Raw genomic sequence first — 14,474 nt, 5'->3', positions numbered from 1 at the left:
GATGTGCTGAAGTTGCAAACCATCGTGCAAATGTTCTTATCAGCTCAAAACATCCAAGCACTTGATGTGACTGGGGGGAATCTTCTGTTGGTTTTGTTATCCTGTTGGCTGGCTCTCCTTGGACAGTGATGCTTTTATCAGGCAATGTGGCATCAGTGAGCACATTATTCTGGAAGTAGTTGCTCGATTGTTGGGTGGTGAAGGGCATGGGTCCCTTGCTCATGCTGTTGAGATACCGAAGATAGCAAAACAAGAAAAAAGGGAAAAGACTTGCTGTGTAAAGAGGCACGAAGTGTTGCACCACGAGCCAATAATGGAAGGTGAACCTATCAAGGGCAGATAGCAATCAACATCTGCTGAAAGGAACACAATCTAGATCGTGCCTGATGCCAGTTCCCTCAACTCCATCCCATAGTTGAATATTTCATCAACACTTTCCAACATTTCTAACTGACAAGTCAACAGACATTTGATGAAAAGCAACGTAAAGCCCCACTCTTCAACAATGAAGGTTCAGGAAGAGAGCTGGTGAAATGAGAGCTTCCTTCAATATTTCAAAAACCACCCCAGCAATGGCAGATGTTAGTGATGAAATTTACCATTACATTCAACACTGTTGGCCAACTGAGCAAACAAGTGTTTGAGGATCATCGACTTAATGAATTCAATAATCCATGAGTTTGGCTTTTATTCTTCCTTGAGTAATTTCATCAAAATGCTGAAACATTAGTTAATTCTCGATTCATGAATTGTCCGTCGCGCTCCAGATGGAACATTCAGCAGTGAACTCTGAGGCACTCTTCAGACAAAGGATTGTAGAAATTTGCAACTCATTCCATCGAGAATGTGAGGTAATTGAAACCTTTTTAGATTAAGTAAATCAGGTTAATGAATACAAGATCAGCTTTGATCCAATAAAGTGGTGAAAAATAAAACAAATAATTAATGGCCTACATTTGTTTCTTAATAGTGACACAGTGTTTACTATAAAAAGGTGTTTAAGCACTCTTAAGTAGGATAGAACATGGAACAGTACAGCACAGTACAGGCCATTCAGCCCACAATGTTGTACTGCCCATTTAACCTGCTCCAATATCAAACTAACCCTCCCCTCCATTGAGAGATTCTGCAGATGCTGGAAATCCAGAGTAACACATACAAAATGCTGGAGGGGGTCAGCAGGTCAGGCAGCATCTATGAGTGGAATAAAGAATCAATGTTTTGGCTGAGACCCTTCATCAGACTATGTGAGACTCCCCTCCCACATAGCCCTACATTTTCCTTTCATCCATATGCCATGGTAAAGTGAATGTTAACCATCAATACCATCCACTAAAGATGTCATCGAATGCCATCTTAACATCTTTATTTAAAACTGTTAGCCCAGAACGAACAAGGAAATTCCAAAAATAAATACTCACACCAAGATAGCAAATACATAAAATCTTTAATATAATGTTGCATAAACTAACAGTGAAAATCTGTCCACAAGACATACTTCATTGATTTAACAAAATACCCCCAAATAGTCAAATTATTAGCACTTTAAATGTACAAAGGTGAAATATGGTATAGATTTAATGACTAAAAAGTTAATTTCATTATCAACAAAGTTAGCTTAACAACTAAGTTATATATCATAAGAAAAAAAATGGATCAGGCATATTGAATTAGGAAATACAATATTTTCCTCAATGAGAACTATGATCATATACCTGTAGATACAAACATTAAAGAATACAAATACATTTATATCCCTAAGGAATTCAGGAAGTGGATAGGTGACGCTTGTACACCAATCCAAAAGTCTCAATCCACTTGTCACTTTCTTTCAATACAAGCAGGCAGCACGTGCTGTTACTCAGTCTTCCAAGCTATAAAGAGTCATTCTTCTCTCAATCAAAATCTGAGAATCAGTGATTAACTTCAATAATTTCCATACTCTACCTCTTATTTTCCTGAAACCTCTTTCCTCCTAATAACAATCCTCACACTTTGAAAAAAATCCCAAAACTATTAATTAGTAGATCTACCAATCTCAGAATCTCCTATACAAATGCCTGCGATAAACCTGGCTAGTCCTTCCTGTTAAAAGGAACATATGTATTATCAAAAAGTAAGACATTTCCCAAATAGAAAAATTATACAATTTGCAGAAGTAATACGCTTTCATTGCATCAATGGTACGTGTGACTAGACCCAAAAAGTTCTATTCACAGAAGTGGATGAATCATGACAAATATCCATATGTCAGTATTGAAAAACAGAAATACCCTTCAACCCTTATCAAATCTTTTTCAAACTACGTGCATTGTTTCACCTGAACATTTGGACCCACATGTTCTACCAACCTACTGGATGAAGTAAATTTGAATAAACACCCACTGACGTATGCCTGGTTTAGAGCAAAAATTACGTAGATAATTAAATATACTCAAGTTGCAATTTTGAAGTTAAGATGAGATATGCATCTGGATATTATTATATGTCACACTGATCCTGTGCATTACAATTTTTAATCAGTACTGGCCTGGATTTTTCCATTTGCATTGAGTAAAAAATTGCCAGCCATTGTATAATGCCAGTTTATACAATGAAGTGGCTGCTTGTTATTAATGCCCTTCTACAAGCTGCATTGCTTAGCCTTTTCAAATGTAGTAAGTAAAATATAATCCAACACTTACATATGGTCCTTGCTGATAAACACCTTGAAATAATGTACTGTTTCGCTCAAGGTGCAAGTGAGCTTTTGAAACATTATAAATGGTTTTTACTGATTAGCAAACTTACACCCTTTTTTCTGTGGATTACAATTCAATATTTCAAAAGTGCATTATGAAATATTTTTAATTTTGTTTCTGCCCTAACCTCATGTATATTAGAACTTTTATTCTGTGCTCTGTGAAGTGTTTAAAATCATCCAAGACAGATGCCTTTTCTTTTGTTCACAGTAACCCTTCGGTGAGATTGACTGTAATGTTACAGTCCTAAAATAATGCAGGAAAAGGGGAGGCACAATTTAAGTTCAACCCTGAGCAATCAGTTCACTTCTGACTACAAAATCCAGGCCACCTGATCTAAAGTCAACTGAATCTCCTATGCTAAAGCAAGATAAAATGGTTAATACTACCATTAGTATATTTTGTAAAGTACTACACAGTAGTCAACAATTAAAGTTTCTTTCAAAGAAACAACACACATTTGCCATTACTAGCAAATATCACTATATAAAACTAACAAGACTGCCTAACTGACAGTGAGGGTGACAGCAAACTTCCCAAACTAGGAAGTCAGAAGAATGGCACTCTTGATTGGGCAGCTTTCCCCTTCAAAATGCGCTTGACCTGCAAGTACAAAGTCAGAGTAAACAATATTAGTTAATTTCATCTAAAATCATTTTAAGGAAACTACTTTTCTTCCTAATTATCTTTTATGAAGTAATTTTTTGGGTTGCTGCTGCAGACAAAATTTGAGGTACACATTTTAAAGAACGGATTTATATATGTCTGCAATCACTTACTTCTTCTCCTCTTAAACCGTCTGGCACAAGATGCACTGGCTGTTCATTCTCCAAGTTTCTGGCACTGGGATCTGCTCCCTTTCTCATCAGAAGCCGGACAGCGTCTACCTGACTGCTCCTGTCTTGCATGCCAGCTGCAACATGAAGTGCAGTGTTCCCATTATAAGCCTGAAAATAAAAGCAAAGCTTTTATCGGTCAAAAATACTAACACTGTAGGTTTCATCAAACAATCTGATTTCAATCATCAATCATTTCAACGTAGGGAAAATTATACATAAAACACAAATATCATACATTTAAATAAAATATACAGTAGGTTTTAATCCATTTTCATATCAACATAGTCATTCTGAGAGAATTGAATATTTTGTGAAGTGACAATCAGTATTTGTACGTTACATTCACTGGCTACTTTATTAGGTACAGGAATGGAATCCAAAGCTGCTGTAACCATCCACTTCAAGGTTTGATGTGTTGTTCATTCAGAGATGCTCTTCTGCACACCACTATTGTAATGTGAGGTTATTTGAGTTACTGTCGCCTTCCTGTCAGCTTGAACCAGTCTAGCCATTCTCCTCCGACTTCTCTCACTAACAAGGCGTTTTCACCCACAGAACTGCTGCTCACTAGATTTCTTTTTGTTTTTCACAGCATTCTCCGCAAATCCTAGACTGCTGTGCGTGTAAACTCTAGAGAGACTGTTGTGCATGAAAATCCCAGTAGGTCACCCGTCTGGTACCAACAATCATTCCACAATCAAAGTTACTTAGATCACACTTTTCTCCCATTCTGACGTTTGGCATGAACAACAACTGAACCTCCTGACCATGTCTGCACGCTTTTATGCATTGAATTGCTGCTGCATGATTGGCTGATTAGATAGTTGGATTAACAAGCAGACGTTTCTAATAAAGTAACCACTGTGTATATATGCAGACCTAAGAAAACTTAGCGAAGCTCACTGGGCTTTTTAAAGGGGTTAGTGGCTTTACTCTTTGCACACATCAAATTTATTGAGTGGACAGTTGCTGGTTGCTAAGTTTATAATCTTACCTTAGCATTTACAACATTCAGACTGGTTGGTTGCTCGAGAAAGTAACGCAAAAGATCAACGTTTGCTTCTTCTGCAGCCAAGTGCAGAGGAGTGCGACCGCTTTTCCGATCCTGGGGAAATTGAAACATTCATTCTAGCATTTCAAAGTCAAATGATTTATTATTTGCAATTTCATTAAACTGCCTGGAGCTATTTTAGCGGTGCCTTCTCTGTCCATGGCCTGTTTAGAGCCAAAACTGAACTCACCCGAGTTTCAATAGATGCTCCCATTTGTAATAAGGTTTTAATAGTATCCAGTAAGTTCTTGCTTTTCATGGACAACTCCTGTGTCACAAGAGAATGAGGCTGCTGTTGAATTTTATTCTGAAGCTCATGCACCAAACGGTTCTGGGCCAGGACTGCACAATGCAGAGCAGTCATGCCTATGACAAAAAAGAAATTTGCAAGGTGTTTACATCATTATTTACTGCCGGTAGTGAATGAAAACTAATGCAAATAAGAAAATACAAATTGTTTTGGTCCACAGAAGCTCTACTTTACTCTCTTTTTACTTAATACTTGAGAAATTTCTGTCTGATTCAACATTACGTAATAATTTAAAGGTGTTATCTATTATACCAACTTAAACAGAGCTTTATCTCCCTATCACAAAACATTGGAGCAGAATTAGGCTTTTCGGCCCATTGAATCTGCTCAGCCATTCAATTCTGGTTTGTTTATTACCCCTCTCAACCCCATTCTCCTGCCATCTCCCTTAACCTTCAACACCTTTGCCAATCAAGAACCATGTCAAGTACACCCAGTGATTTGGCCTTCAAAGCCATGAGGCAATGAATTCCACAGATTCATCACTCCCCGCTTTAAAAAAAATCCCTTCTAAAGGGAGGACCCCTTCTATTCTGAGGCAGTGCCCTCTGATACCCACTGCTTGAAATATCCTCTCCATGTTCCTTCTATCTAGACCTCTCAACATCCAACAGGTTTCAATATGGTACTCCCTTATTCTTCTGAACCCATTAAACACGCCATCATCCAGAGCCATCAAACACTCTTCATCCCCAGGATCACTCTCATGAACCACCCTCTGGGTCCTCGCCAGTGCCAGTACATCCCGTATGCTAGGACCAGTAACATATCTTACCATCAAAGTTTGTCACTTCCAGATTGAGATGCTGACAATTTTGTATAATTCCTTTTTCAATGGCCTGAATGGAAACAGAGAGAAGGTGTGAATAGCAATCAACTAAAATCAAAAAGCTTATTGTGTATGGTTTGTTTATTTAATATTAGAACAAATGAGGTGCAATTGTTTATTCAGTAAACTTAAAAATGGATTTCTTAACATATATTTACAAAACAGCTCCAACATTAAAGTCTGGCCTCGGTTTTTCCAGAGTCGCACGCATAAAAAGAGTAACGTAAAAAGGAGAAATGGGAAAATGTATGGCAAAGTGCTTGCTCAAATTTCCAGGTTGAGGAAAATAACCTATCAGGAAAGTTGCTTTAACTATCTCAAGTAAACTTTAGCTCAGTAATGTCATTAATCATATATCAGTTTGCCAGAGTATGGATTAAATGGTGGAAAGGTAAAGATGCATAGAAAAAGTGAGGCAAGACTTATCTTTGGTTGGAACTTAAAGAACAATAATATTGTTGTTTAAATTCCAAAGGATTCCCCAAAATTATAGAAGAATCTTTCAGATAATGACCACACTTCAACTTCTACAAATGGTACACATTTGAAAATGTATTTTGATTTTAAATACAATCCAAAAGATAGGAAATCTTTGAAAGATACTGTGGATGTTGGAAATCTTGAGCAACAGACACAAAATGCTGGAAGAACTCAGCAAGCCAGATTATGGAGGGGAATAAATAGCCAATATTTGGGCTGAGACGCTACACTGTTTATGAAAAAGAATGTTCATTTCCAAAGCATGTGTTTTTATATGCCTCAGCAGTCATCAAGGTTGAGGTCTCTATAGGATCTGAAGATTTTTTTTAAAAAGCACCTACCACAAGCACTTGAAAGTGACCCTTTTCTGCAACTACATGCAGTGGTGTTCTGCCCCAGCGATCTGAAGTATTCACTTGTGCTCCAAGGGTTACTAGGTCCTGGACAATCAAGTGCTGGTTAGCAGCAACAGCTACTTGCAAAGCACTCTGCAAAACAGAAAGGAAACACATCATACAAGGAAATTAACAGGGGTAAAAATAGCAAATGCCAAACTGATAAGAAGCTATTGTAATAAGCAAATAATGTAGCCATTGCAAACTGCAAGTCATGCAGTGACTGATAAACAAATCCATTTCAGTTAAACATTACCTAGAAAGTATACATTAATACTAAGATTCTTGCCTTCAATAAAGCTTTAAATGAAAGACAATCTGTTGTGTTCAAAGTTCAAATGAGAAACTTCAAATAATGTGAAGATAGAGAAAGATTTTCGAAAGAAATCAAAAGATAGATTTTAATAAATCATCTAGGGATTTCTCAGAATCAGGTTTGTTATCACCGGCATGTGACGTGAAATTTGTTAACTTAGCAGCAGCAGTTCAATGCAATACATAATTTAGCAGGGAGAGAGAAAAATAATAATAAATAAAATAAAACAGAATAAATAAACAAGTAAATCAATTACGTATATTAAATAGACTTTTAAAAAATGTGCAAAAACAGAAATACTGTATATGAAAAAAAGGTGAGGTAGTGTCTAAAGCTTCAATGTCCATTCAGGAATCAGGTTGCAGAGGGGAAGAAGCTATTCCTGAATCGCTGAGTGTGTGCCTTCAGGCTTCTGTACCTCCTGTCTGATGGTAACAGTGAGAAAAGGGCATGCCCTGGGTGCTGGAGGTCCTTAATAGTGGACGCTGCCTTTCTGAGACACCGCTCAGAGAGGATTAAATTAATCCTCAAAATTCCTGACCGTGTCCAGTAAGTACCTGTTGTGTCAATGTATGCTTACCTGACCATTGTGTTCTTTAACATCTATCATGTTAAGTGCAGCCATCTTCTTTCCGAGGACATAGGTAAGAGCACGTCTGCCCTGTGCAGCAGCAATGTGTAAAAGACTGGAAAATATAAATATTTTTTCCAAGATTTTTAAATTGAAGGCAGCTTACAATACCAATCACTTCCCCATATAAATTTTAACCATCATGCTACTATTTCAGATTTAGAAACACAAATCCCCAGTTAGAAAAAGAGCAAGTACATTTACCAGGTGAACCCTGGAAACAAGTCCAAAAGGCATAATGCCTTAAAATGGGAAAATGCCACATATGTAAAACAGAGTATATTAAAAATTGGCAAGAACAAAGGATTTAGAAACCACTTACGTGTCACCATCAGAGTCTTTGGAAAGAAGTTGCTCTTGAGTAAGATGGGACAATTTCTTCTCTTCTTGTTCAAGTTGCCATTCAAAGAAGGACTTGCCTTGACGTTGTGATGGATAGTACATGGAGGCAGGCTGCAATACATCACCCTGGGAGTTGGGCTGTATAGCTTGCATATAAAATTCAGATGATTGTTGACTGCCCACAATTTGATGACTAACTGGAGGAAATGAGAACTCATCAGGCATGGATGGATTCAGATGCATTGGAAAAGCAAGGCCTGTCATATCATTTGGGATCTGCTGAAAATCTCGGTCCAGTCTGCTGGCAAGAACTTGAAGTGACTGAAGCCCATCCTGTTGTCCAGATATTTGTGGAGGACTCTGCATTGGGTATGGCTGAAATTCGTGGCACTGTTCAGGGGATAGTCGGCAGTCGCGTAGTTCCTGCATATAACTGTTGTTGTGCAATTTCCCATCTCTTTGAAGAGCATGATCATTCTTGGCAACATTGGCCCAATTGACCTGAACTGTATTCAGAGAAATCTCATGGGCATCATTCTGCAACATGTTTATTATAGCCTCAAGAACATCTGGATTTACATCATTTCTTGATTTGGTTTTATGGGATCCATCTGAATTCTCAGAGTTTGGAGTCTGGGGTGGAGTCTAAATTGGAAAGAAGTGAATAACCTTATTTTGAAAGATTACACAATATTTTTCAAGTAGCATAGCAAGTAGTAACTGCACCACAGCTTCACTGCCTTTTGATAAAATAACTTTTTTTTTTTCTGTCCCTAGAGCACATTATTAATGTCATCTCCAAACCTAAAGATTATAGAAATAATGAAAATAAAACTATATTTTGAAAGACCATTGGATATTCTTACCAGTGGGTAGGATGATACAGGTGTTGCAGAATGTTTATAGGGAGGTGCATCGATCAGGTTCTCCAAAGCTGATCTCTTTCGGCCACTCAGGAGACCTCTTATTTCTGTTCAGAAAAAAAGCTGGTTAATAGTGTCCGAATTATATGGCATAGAAACAGATCCTTCAGACCACTGTTTCCACGTGACCATCATACATATCAACACCAATCTCACTTGGAGTCATACAATTATATAGCATGGAAAAAGGTATTTCAGGCCAACTCATCTATGCTGACTAAGGTGTCTGCATTTGGGCCATATCTCTGTATGTCTTATTCCTAATGCCTCTTAAAGACTGTTACTGTTCCTGCCTCCACCACGTCCTCTGGGCAGCACATTCCAAATACCAAGTACACAAGTAGGGAACCTTGGTTTTCAAGAGATATTGAGGCCCTGGTTTAAAAAAAAAGGAGGTACCAAGCAGGTACGGGCAGGTAGGATCACATGAGGAAAAGAAATGCAAGAGAACACTTAGGAAAGAAATCAGGAAGGCTAAAAGGCGGCATGAAGTTGCTCTAATAGACAAGGTGAAAGAGAATCCTAAGAGATTCTACGGATATGTTAAGAGCAAAAGAACTGCAAGGGACAAAATTGGTCCTCTGGAAGATCAGTATGCTAATCTATGCATGGAGCCAAAAGAGGTGGGGGAAGATTTTAAATGAATTGTTTGTATCTGTATTTACTCTGGAGATGGACCCTGAGTCTATAGAAGTAAGGCAAAGCAGCAGCAAGGTCGTGGACCTATACAGATTACAGGGGAGGATGTGTTTTCTGTTTTGAGGCAAATTAGGGTGGACAAATCCCCAGAACCTGACCAGATGTTCCCTCAGTCCCTGTAGAACGCAAGTGCAGAAATTTCAGGGGTCCTAGCAGAGATATTCAAATCATACTTAGTCACAGGTGAGGTGCTGGAGGATTGGAGAATAATTAATGTTGTTCCGTTGTTTAAGAAATGCTCTAAAAATAAACCAGGAAATTATAGGCCAGTGAGCCTGACATCAGTAGTGGAAAAGTTATTGGAAAGTATTGTAAGGAACCAAATATATGAGTATTTAGATAGACATGGACTAATTAGGTATACTCTGCATGGCTTTGTGCATGGTAGATTGGGTCTAACCAGTCTTAAAGAGCTTTTCAAAGAAGATACCAGGAAAGTTGATGAAGGCAAGGCAGTGGATGTTGTCTACAGAGACTTTAGCAAGCCACTTGACAAGGTCCTGCATGACAAGATTCGTCAAGAAGGTTCAGTCGCTTGGCATTCGAGATGAGGTAATAAATTGGATTGGACATTGGCTCTGTGAGAGAAGCAGAGAGTGGTAGTAGACAGTTGCCTTTCTGACTGGAGGCCTGTGACTGGTGGAGTGCCAGAGGGATCAGTGCTGGGTCCTTTGTTTTTGCCATCTACTGTATATCAATGATCTGGATGATAATGTGGTTAACTGAATCAGCAAATTTGCGGATGACACCAAGATTGAGGTTGTAGTGGACAGCGATGAAGACTATCATGGCTTGCAGCAGGATCTGGACCAGCTAGAGAAGTGGCAGTTAGAAATTAATGCAGACAATTGCGAGGTATTGCACTCTGGTAGGACCAACCTAGGCAGGTTTTACATGGTGAATGGTAGGGCACTGAGGAGTGCAGAAGAACAAAAGGATCTGGGAATACAGGTCCATAACTAATTGAAAGTGGTGTCACAGGTAGAGTGGGTTGTAAGGAAAGCTTTTGGTACATTGGCCTTCATAAATCAAAGTATTTTGTACAGAAGATGGGATGTTATGCTGAAGTTGTACAGGATGTTGGTGACACCCATTTTGGAGTATTGTGCACAGTCTTAGTCATTTTCCTACAGGAAATAAGTAAATATAGTCGAGAGAGTTTAGAGAAAATTTACATGGATGTTGCCGAGACCGGAGGATCTGAGTTATAAAGAAAGATTGAATAACTTACAGAGTTTATTCCTTGGAACATAGAAGATTGAGGGAGATTTGATAGAGGTACACAAAATTATGAGGGGGCTATAAATAGGGTAATTGCAAGCAGGCTTTTCCCACTGAGGTTGGGTGAGACTACAAACAGGGGTCATGGGTTAAGGGTGAAAAGTGAAGAGTTTAAGGGGTACATGAGGGGAAACTTCTTCACTCAGAATGTCCTGAGAGTGTAGAACGAGTTGTCAGTGCAAGTGGTGCATGCAAGCTCGATTTCAAAGTTTAAGAGCAGTTTGGATAGGATTATGGTCCAGGTGCAGTTCAATGGGACTAGACAGTGTAAGTGGTTTGGCATGGAGTAGATGGGCCAAAGGGCCCATTTAGGCGCTGTACTTTTTTGTGATTCTACTGTTTTAGTGAAGAATTTATCCCCTTTAAACCTCCTCACTCAGTTTAAAATTATGTTCTCTCGTTGTAGACACCCTTCCCAAGGGAAACAACATTGGCTCTCTACCCTAGCTCTGCCTCTCACGATTTTATGCAACATTCAATCTCCTTTACTCTAGGGAACACAAACTTAGGCTCCCCTTAAAGCAAAGTCCCCCTATCAAAGCAACATCCTGGTGAATCTTTCCTGCACCTCTTTAGCACATTTTTCTTGCGTGTCAACCAGAACTACACAAGGTACTCCAAACATTGTCAATACTGCTGTAACCTGACATCCTAACCTCACAAAATGAAGGCAATCATATCATCTGCATTCTTCACCACCCTGTCCACCTGCATCGCTGCTTTCATGTACTTGTATCCCGAGGTCTCTCTGTTTAGCAATGCCTGCCAGTGCTGTGTCCAATCATTCTGCTATGGTTTTCCCAAAATTGTACTATACATTAATGTTCTGGCTTAAAAAATACAAATTGGCAAGCTAGGTACTTACGAGAAAATGGTTCTTCTGATGAGTTTGACTGAGGCTAAATTAAAGAAGAAAGATAATTCTATAAAACAATGTACATGATTCTCTGCAACAGATTTCATCAAAGAGTACAGTGAGGTCAATGACAGAAGTTAAAATTAAATTCCAGGTAATTTTCAGATGTTTCATTATTTAAGTGGACTTGCTATGATTAAGGCATCCGTTAGTCTTGCAAGTCTTCACTCTCCTGGGCAAGGTTGAATGGAAGACCAGCAGTTGCCCATACTGCAAGTTTCCCCTCTCCATGACACTGATGTTGTCCAAGGGAAGAGCAAGGGCCGATACAGCTTGGCACCAGTGTCGTCGCAGAGCACTGTGTGGTTAAGTGCCTTGCTCAAGGACACAACACACTGCCTCGGCTGGGGCTCGAACTCACGACCTTCAGACCGCTAGTCGAACGCCTTAACCACTTGGCCACATGCCCGCTATGATTAAACATTACTAAAAAACAGAAAAATCGAATAGTTACCAAGTGACTTTCCAGTTTGGTGCCTGAGCGAGTGCTCCTGAAATAATCAAGGAGGTCCTTGACAGGATTCTTCACCCTGACTCCCTGGAAGGGCTGCTTCAGTGCCCTTGTTGTCCCTGAACAGGCCACTATGAAAGAAAATGGAAGGGTGACTATTTTAAACAGCAGCCAAATTACACCCAGCCAGCTCCTAGAAACAGTATTACAATGACAACCAGATAAGCTTTTTGTAACCTTGACATGACTCATTTGGTCCTCTTTAAAGCAGTGCAGTGAGATATTCTGTATACTACTGAGGGAGCAGATGGACTTTGATTTAAACTTATCCAAATTGAACTTTCTAAAATAGGACTTGAACCTGGTGCCATCTGACTCACGAACAAATGTTGCAACCCTGGAATCAAAGCTGAGCTAAATGGTCCGGACGGGAATAATTACACCAAGGTACTGTGGAAAAATCCAATCCAAGGCAGCAGCTGACTCACGCCTGAAACAGGCTAGGAAAATGAATGCATGTGGCACCTAGTCCAAACCACCCCAGTCATTGTGCAAACACCAAGAGCCAGCAGGTCAATTTAACTCGCTGTATGCCTGACAGAAAGATGCTGCTTCCAGGCTGAACAATCACCATTTTAAACCGCGATGCCAGGAAATTCGTCTCTGTTGCAGAATTCAAAAACTGACACCAACTTCCTGTTCCAGACCATTTGTTGTGGCAGTTTAAAGTCATGACCTTTAAAAGAAAATCGTTCATGTGGATGCAGTCAAAAGAACACTAACACAATGCTGGTTTAAACAATTTATTTAGGAAAGAAAACCCCGCACACAGTAGTCTAACACTACACACCGATAAAGATAGCTCGATGCAGGGGAAAAGAATTGTGCACGAAGTGAATCTAGAGCGGAAAACAAATTAAATCTTAAGAATCAGGACCCAGGAAGTATTAAAAATTAAACGCTGCAAACGGACGAGTGGGCAGCAGGCGAGCTGTATCGGGAACGGGTAGGAGAGTGGCGGATGTGTCTTTACCGGCGGACGGTGTGATCAAGGGGGTGGGGGAAGAGGTGGTGGTCGAGGTGGTGGTCGGCTGGACATGGTGGGGTGGGGGTCGTGGCCGTTAGTCCAAGGGAGGAAAGTGGCCTCTTTCCCACTTGGTTTGATAGCGGGGTAGAAGGTGACTACGGTCTTGGGGTGGGTGCGGAAGGCGATGATACCCTCTCTCAGCTAGGTGAGGGGCGATAACTGGGCAGGTGGTGGATACCGTTCCAACGGAAGGTGGGTGGCGCTTCCACCGGCCCCGGGGAAGGTGGGGAAGCAGGGGTTTGGGGCTGCACCCGTGCCGGCCGGAGACGGGGTTGCGCTTATACCTGGGGATGGGACGCTGGAGCTGGACGCCTCGGACTGAGGCGAGACGGGCGAGCCCGGCTCGCTGGCCGCGGGCGAGCTCTGGTAGAAGGAGCCCAGGTTGATGGGGCTCAGCCCCCGCCAGTTCTCGCGTTCGCAGCTGTCGTTCGAGTTCTCGCTCTCTCGATCCAGGATCATTCTTCAGCTGGGGGCAGGAAAGCCGGAATGCGGTAGTGGACAGAAAAGGTGTACTCCGGGACTTCGCCACTGAATGCAGGACTCAACTCGCAACTAATGTTGCAAACACCCCACCACAAATATTTTCTCTGTCGCGTCTTCCGGGAGGCAGGCTTATTATGCCTCTACTTCATTTCCTATTCGTCCCAACAAACGGGCAAGATCACAGCAAAGGGGCTGGAATTACGGTAAATGCAAGAACAGCCGGCGTTACTGGAAATGATGAAAAGAAAAGGGGAGGGGTTGCTCTTGCATTATCCGCGGCTCCACTGCCAGGAGGGTAGTGTTATCCAGCCCGAAGGGCAAATCTGTGTTGGCTCGGGCAGCGCACGGAGGAGACGAGTATATTAATTACATTAACTTCCGCTTAAAATTAGACGGAATCAAAGTAACTAACTACAGCGCTTCCGAAAAAAATGCTACCTAGTCATTTCGGCGATTTTTAGCACATGACCGAAAGATTGACCTAAAAAGGTTCAGAAAGGAGAGCAGGCAATCAGAATTATTAAGAGTTTAGATGTCAGAATCAGAATCTGGTTTAACATCACCAGCATATATCGTGAAATTTGTTAATTTTGCGGCAGCAGTACAATGCAACATGTGATAAATATAGAAAAAATGAATTCCATTAGCGGTATATGTATATTAAATGGTTACATTAAAGTAAGTAGTGCCAAAACAGAAA

General features: G+C 40.4%; 1 protein-coding gene across 2 annotated transcripts; it reads right to left on the bottom strand.

Annotated features, from left to right (window-relative positions):
* Positions 1–1,437: 1,437 nt before the first annotated feature.
* On the bottom strand, positions 1,438–14,023 carry nfkbiz (nuclear factor of kappa light polypeptide gene enhancer in B-cells inhibitor, zeta). Of its 2 annotated transcripts, none has more exons than XM_063050580.1 (12): positions 13,576–14,023; positions 12,208–12,335; positions 11,703–11,736; positions 8,801–8,904; positions 7,915–8,579; positions 7,542–7,647; positions 6,592–6,738; positions 5,717–5,780; positions 4,822–4,997; positions 4,575–4,685; positions 3,521–3,688; positions 1,438–3,344 (listed from the first exon to the last, which is right to left on the bottom strand). In XM_063050580.1, the coding sequence occupies exons 1-12, from the start codon at positions 13,748–13,750 to the stop codon at positions 3,291–3,293; spliced, it is 1,932 nt and encodes a 643-aa protein (XP_062906650.1). In that variant the 5' UTR covers positions 13,751–14,023; the 3' UTR covers positions 1,438–3,290. The 2 variants fall into 2 exon arrangements, with proteins under 2 accessions (XP_062906650.1, XP_062906651.1); XM_063050581.1 differs by having other exon boundaries at positions 12,208–13,103; positions 13,576–13,647.
* Between the last annotated feature and the right edge of the window lie 451 nt (positions 14,024–14,474).

This window comes from Mobula hypostoma, chromosome 6 (assembly GCF_963921235.1).
Source record: "Mobula hypostoma chromosome 6, sMobHyp1.1, whole genome shotgun sequence".
Lineage (NCBI taxonomy): Eukaryota > Metazoa > Chordata > Chondrichthyes > Myliobatiformes > Myliobatidae > Mobula > Mobula hypostoma.
Note: the sequence above shows the minus strand (reverse complement) of the source record. Positions and strands in the feature narration are given on the sequence as shown.

Excerpts from the sequence above, each read along its gene's own strand:
- nfkbiz (XM_063050580.1), bottom strand. The coding sequence starts at position 13,750 with ATGATCCTGGATCGAGAGAGCGAGAACTCGAACGACAGCTGCGAACGC. Across the intron at positions 8,905-11,702 it reads ATCAGAAGAACCATTTTCTC|AAATAAGAGGTCTCCTGAGT; the intron begins GTAAGTACCTAG and ends TTTTCTGAACAG. Across the intron at positions 4,686-4,821 it reads GAGCATCTATTGAAACTCGG|GATCGGAAAAGCGGTCGCAC; the intron begins GTGAGTTCAGTT and ends CAATTTCCCCAG.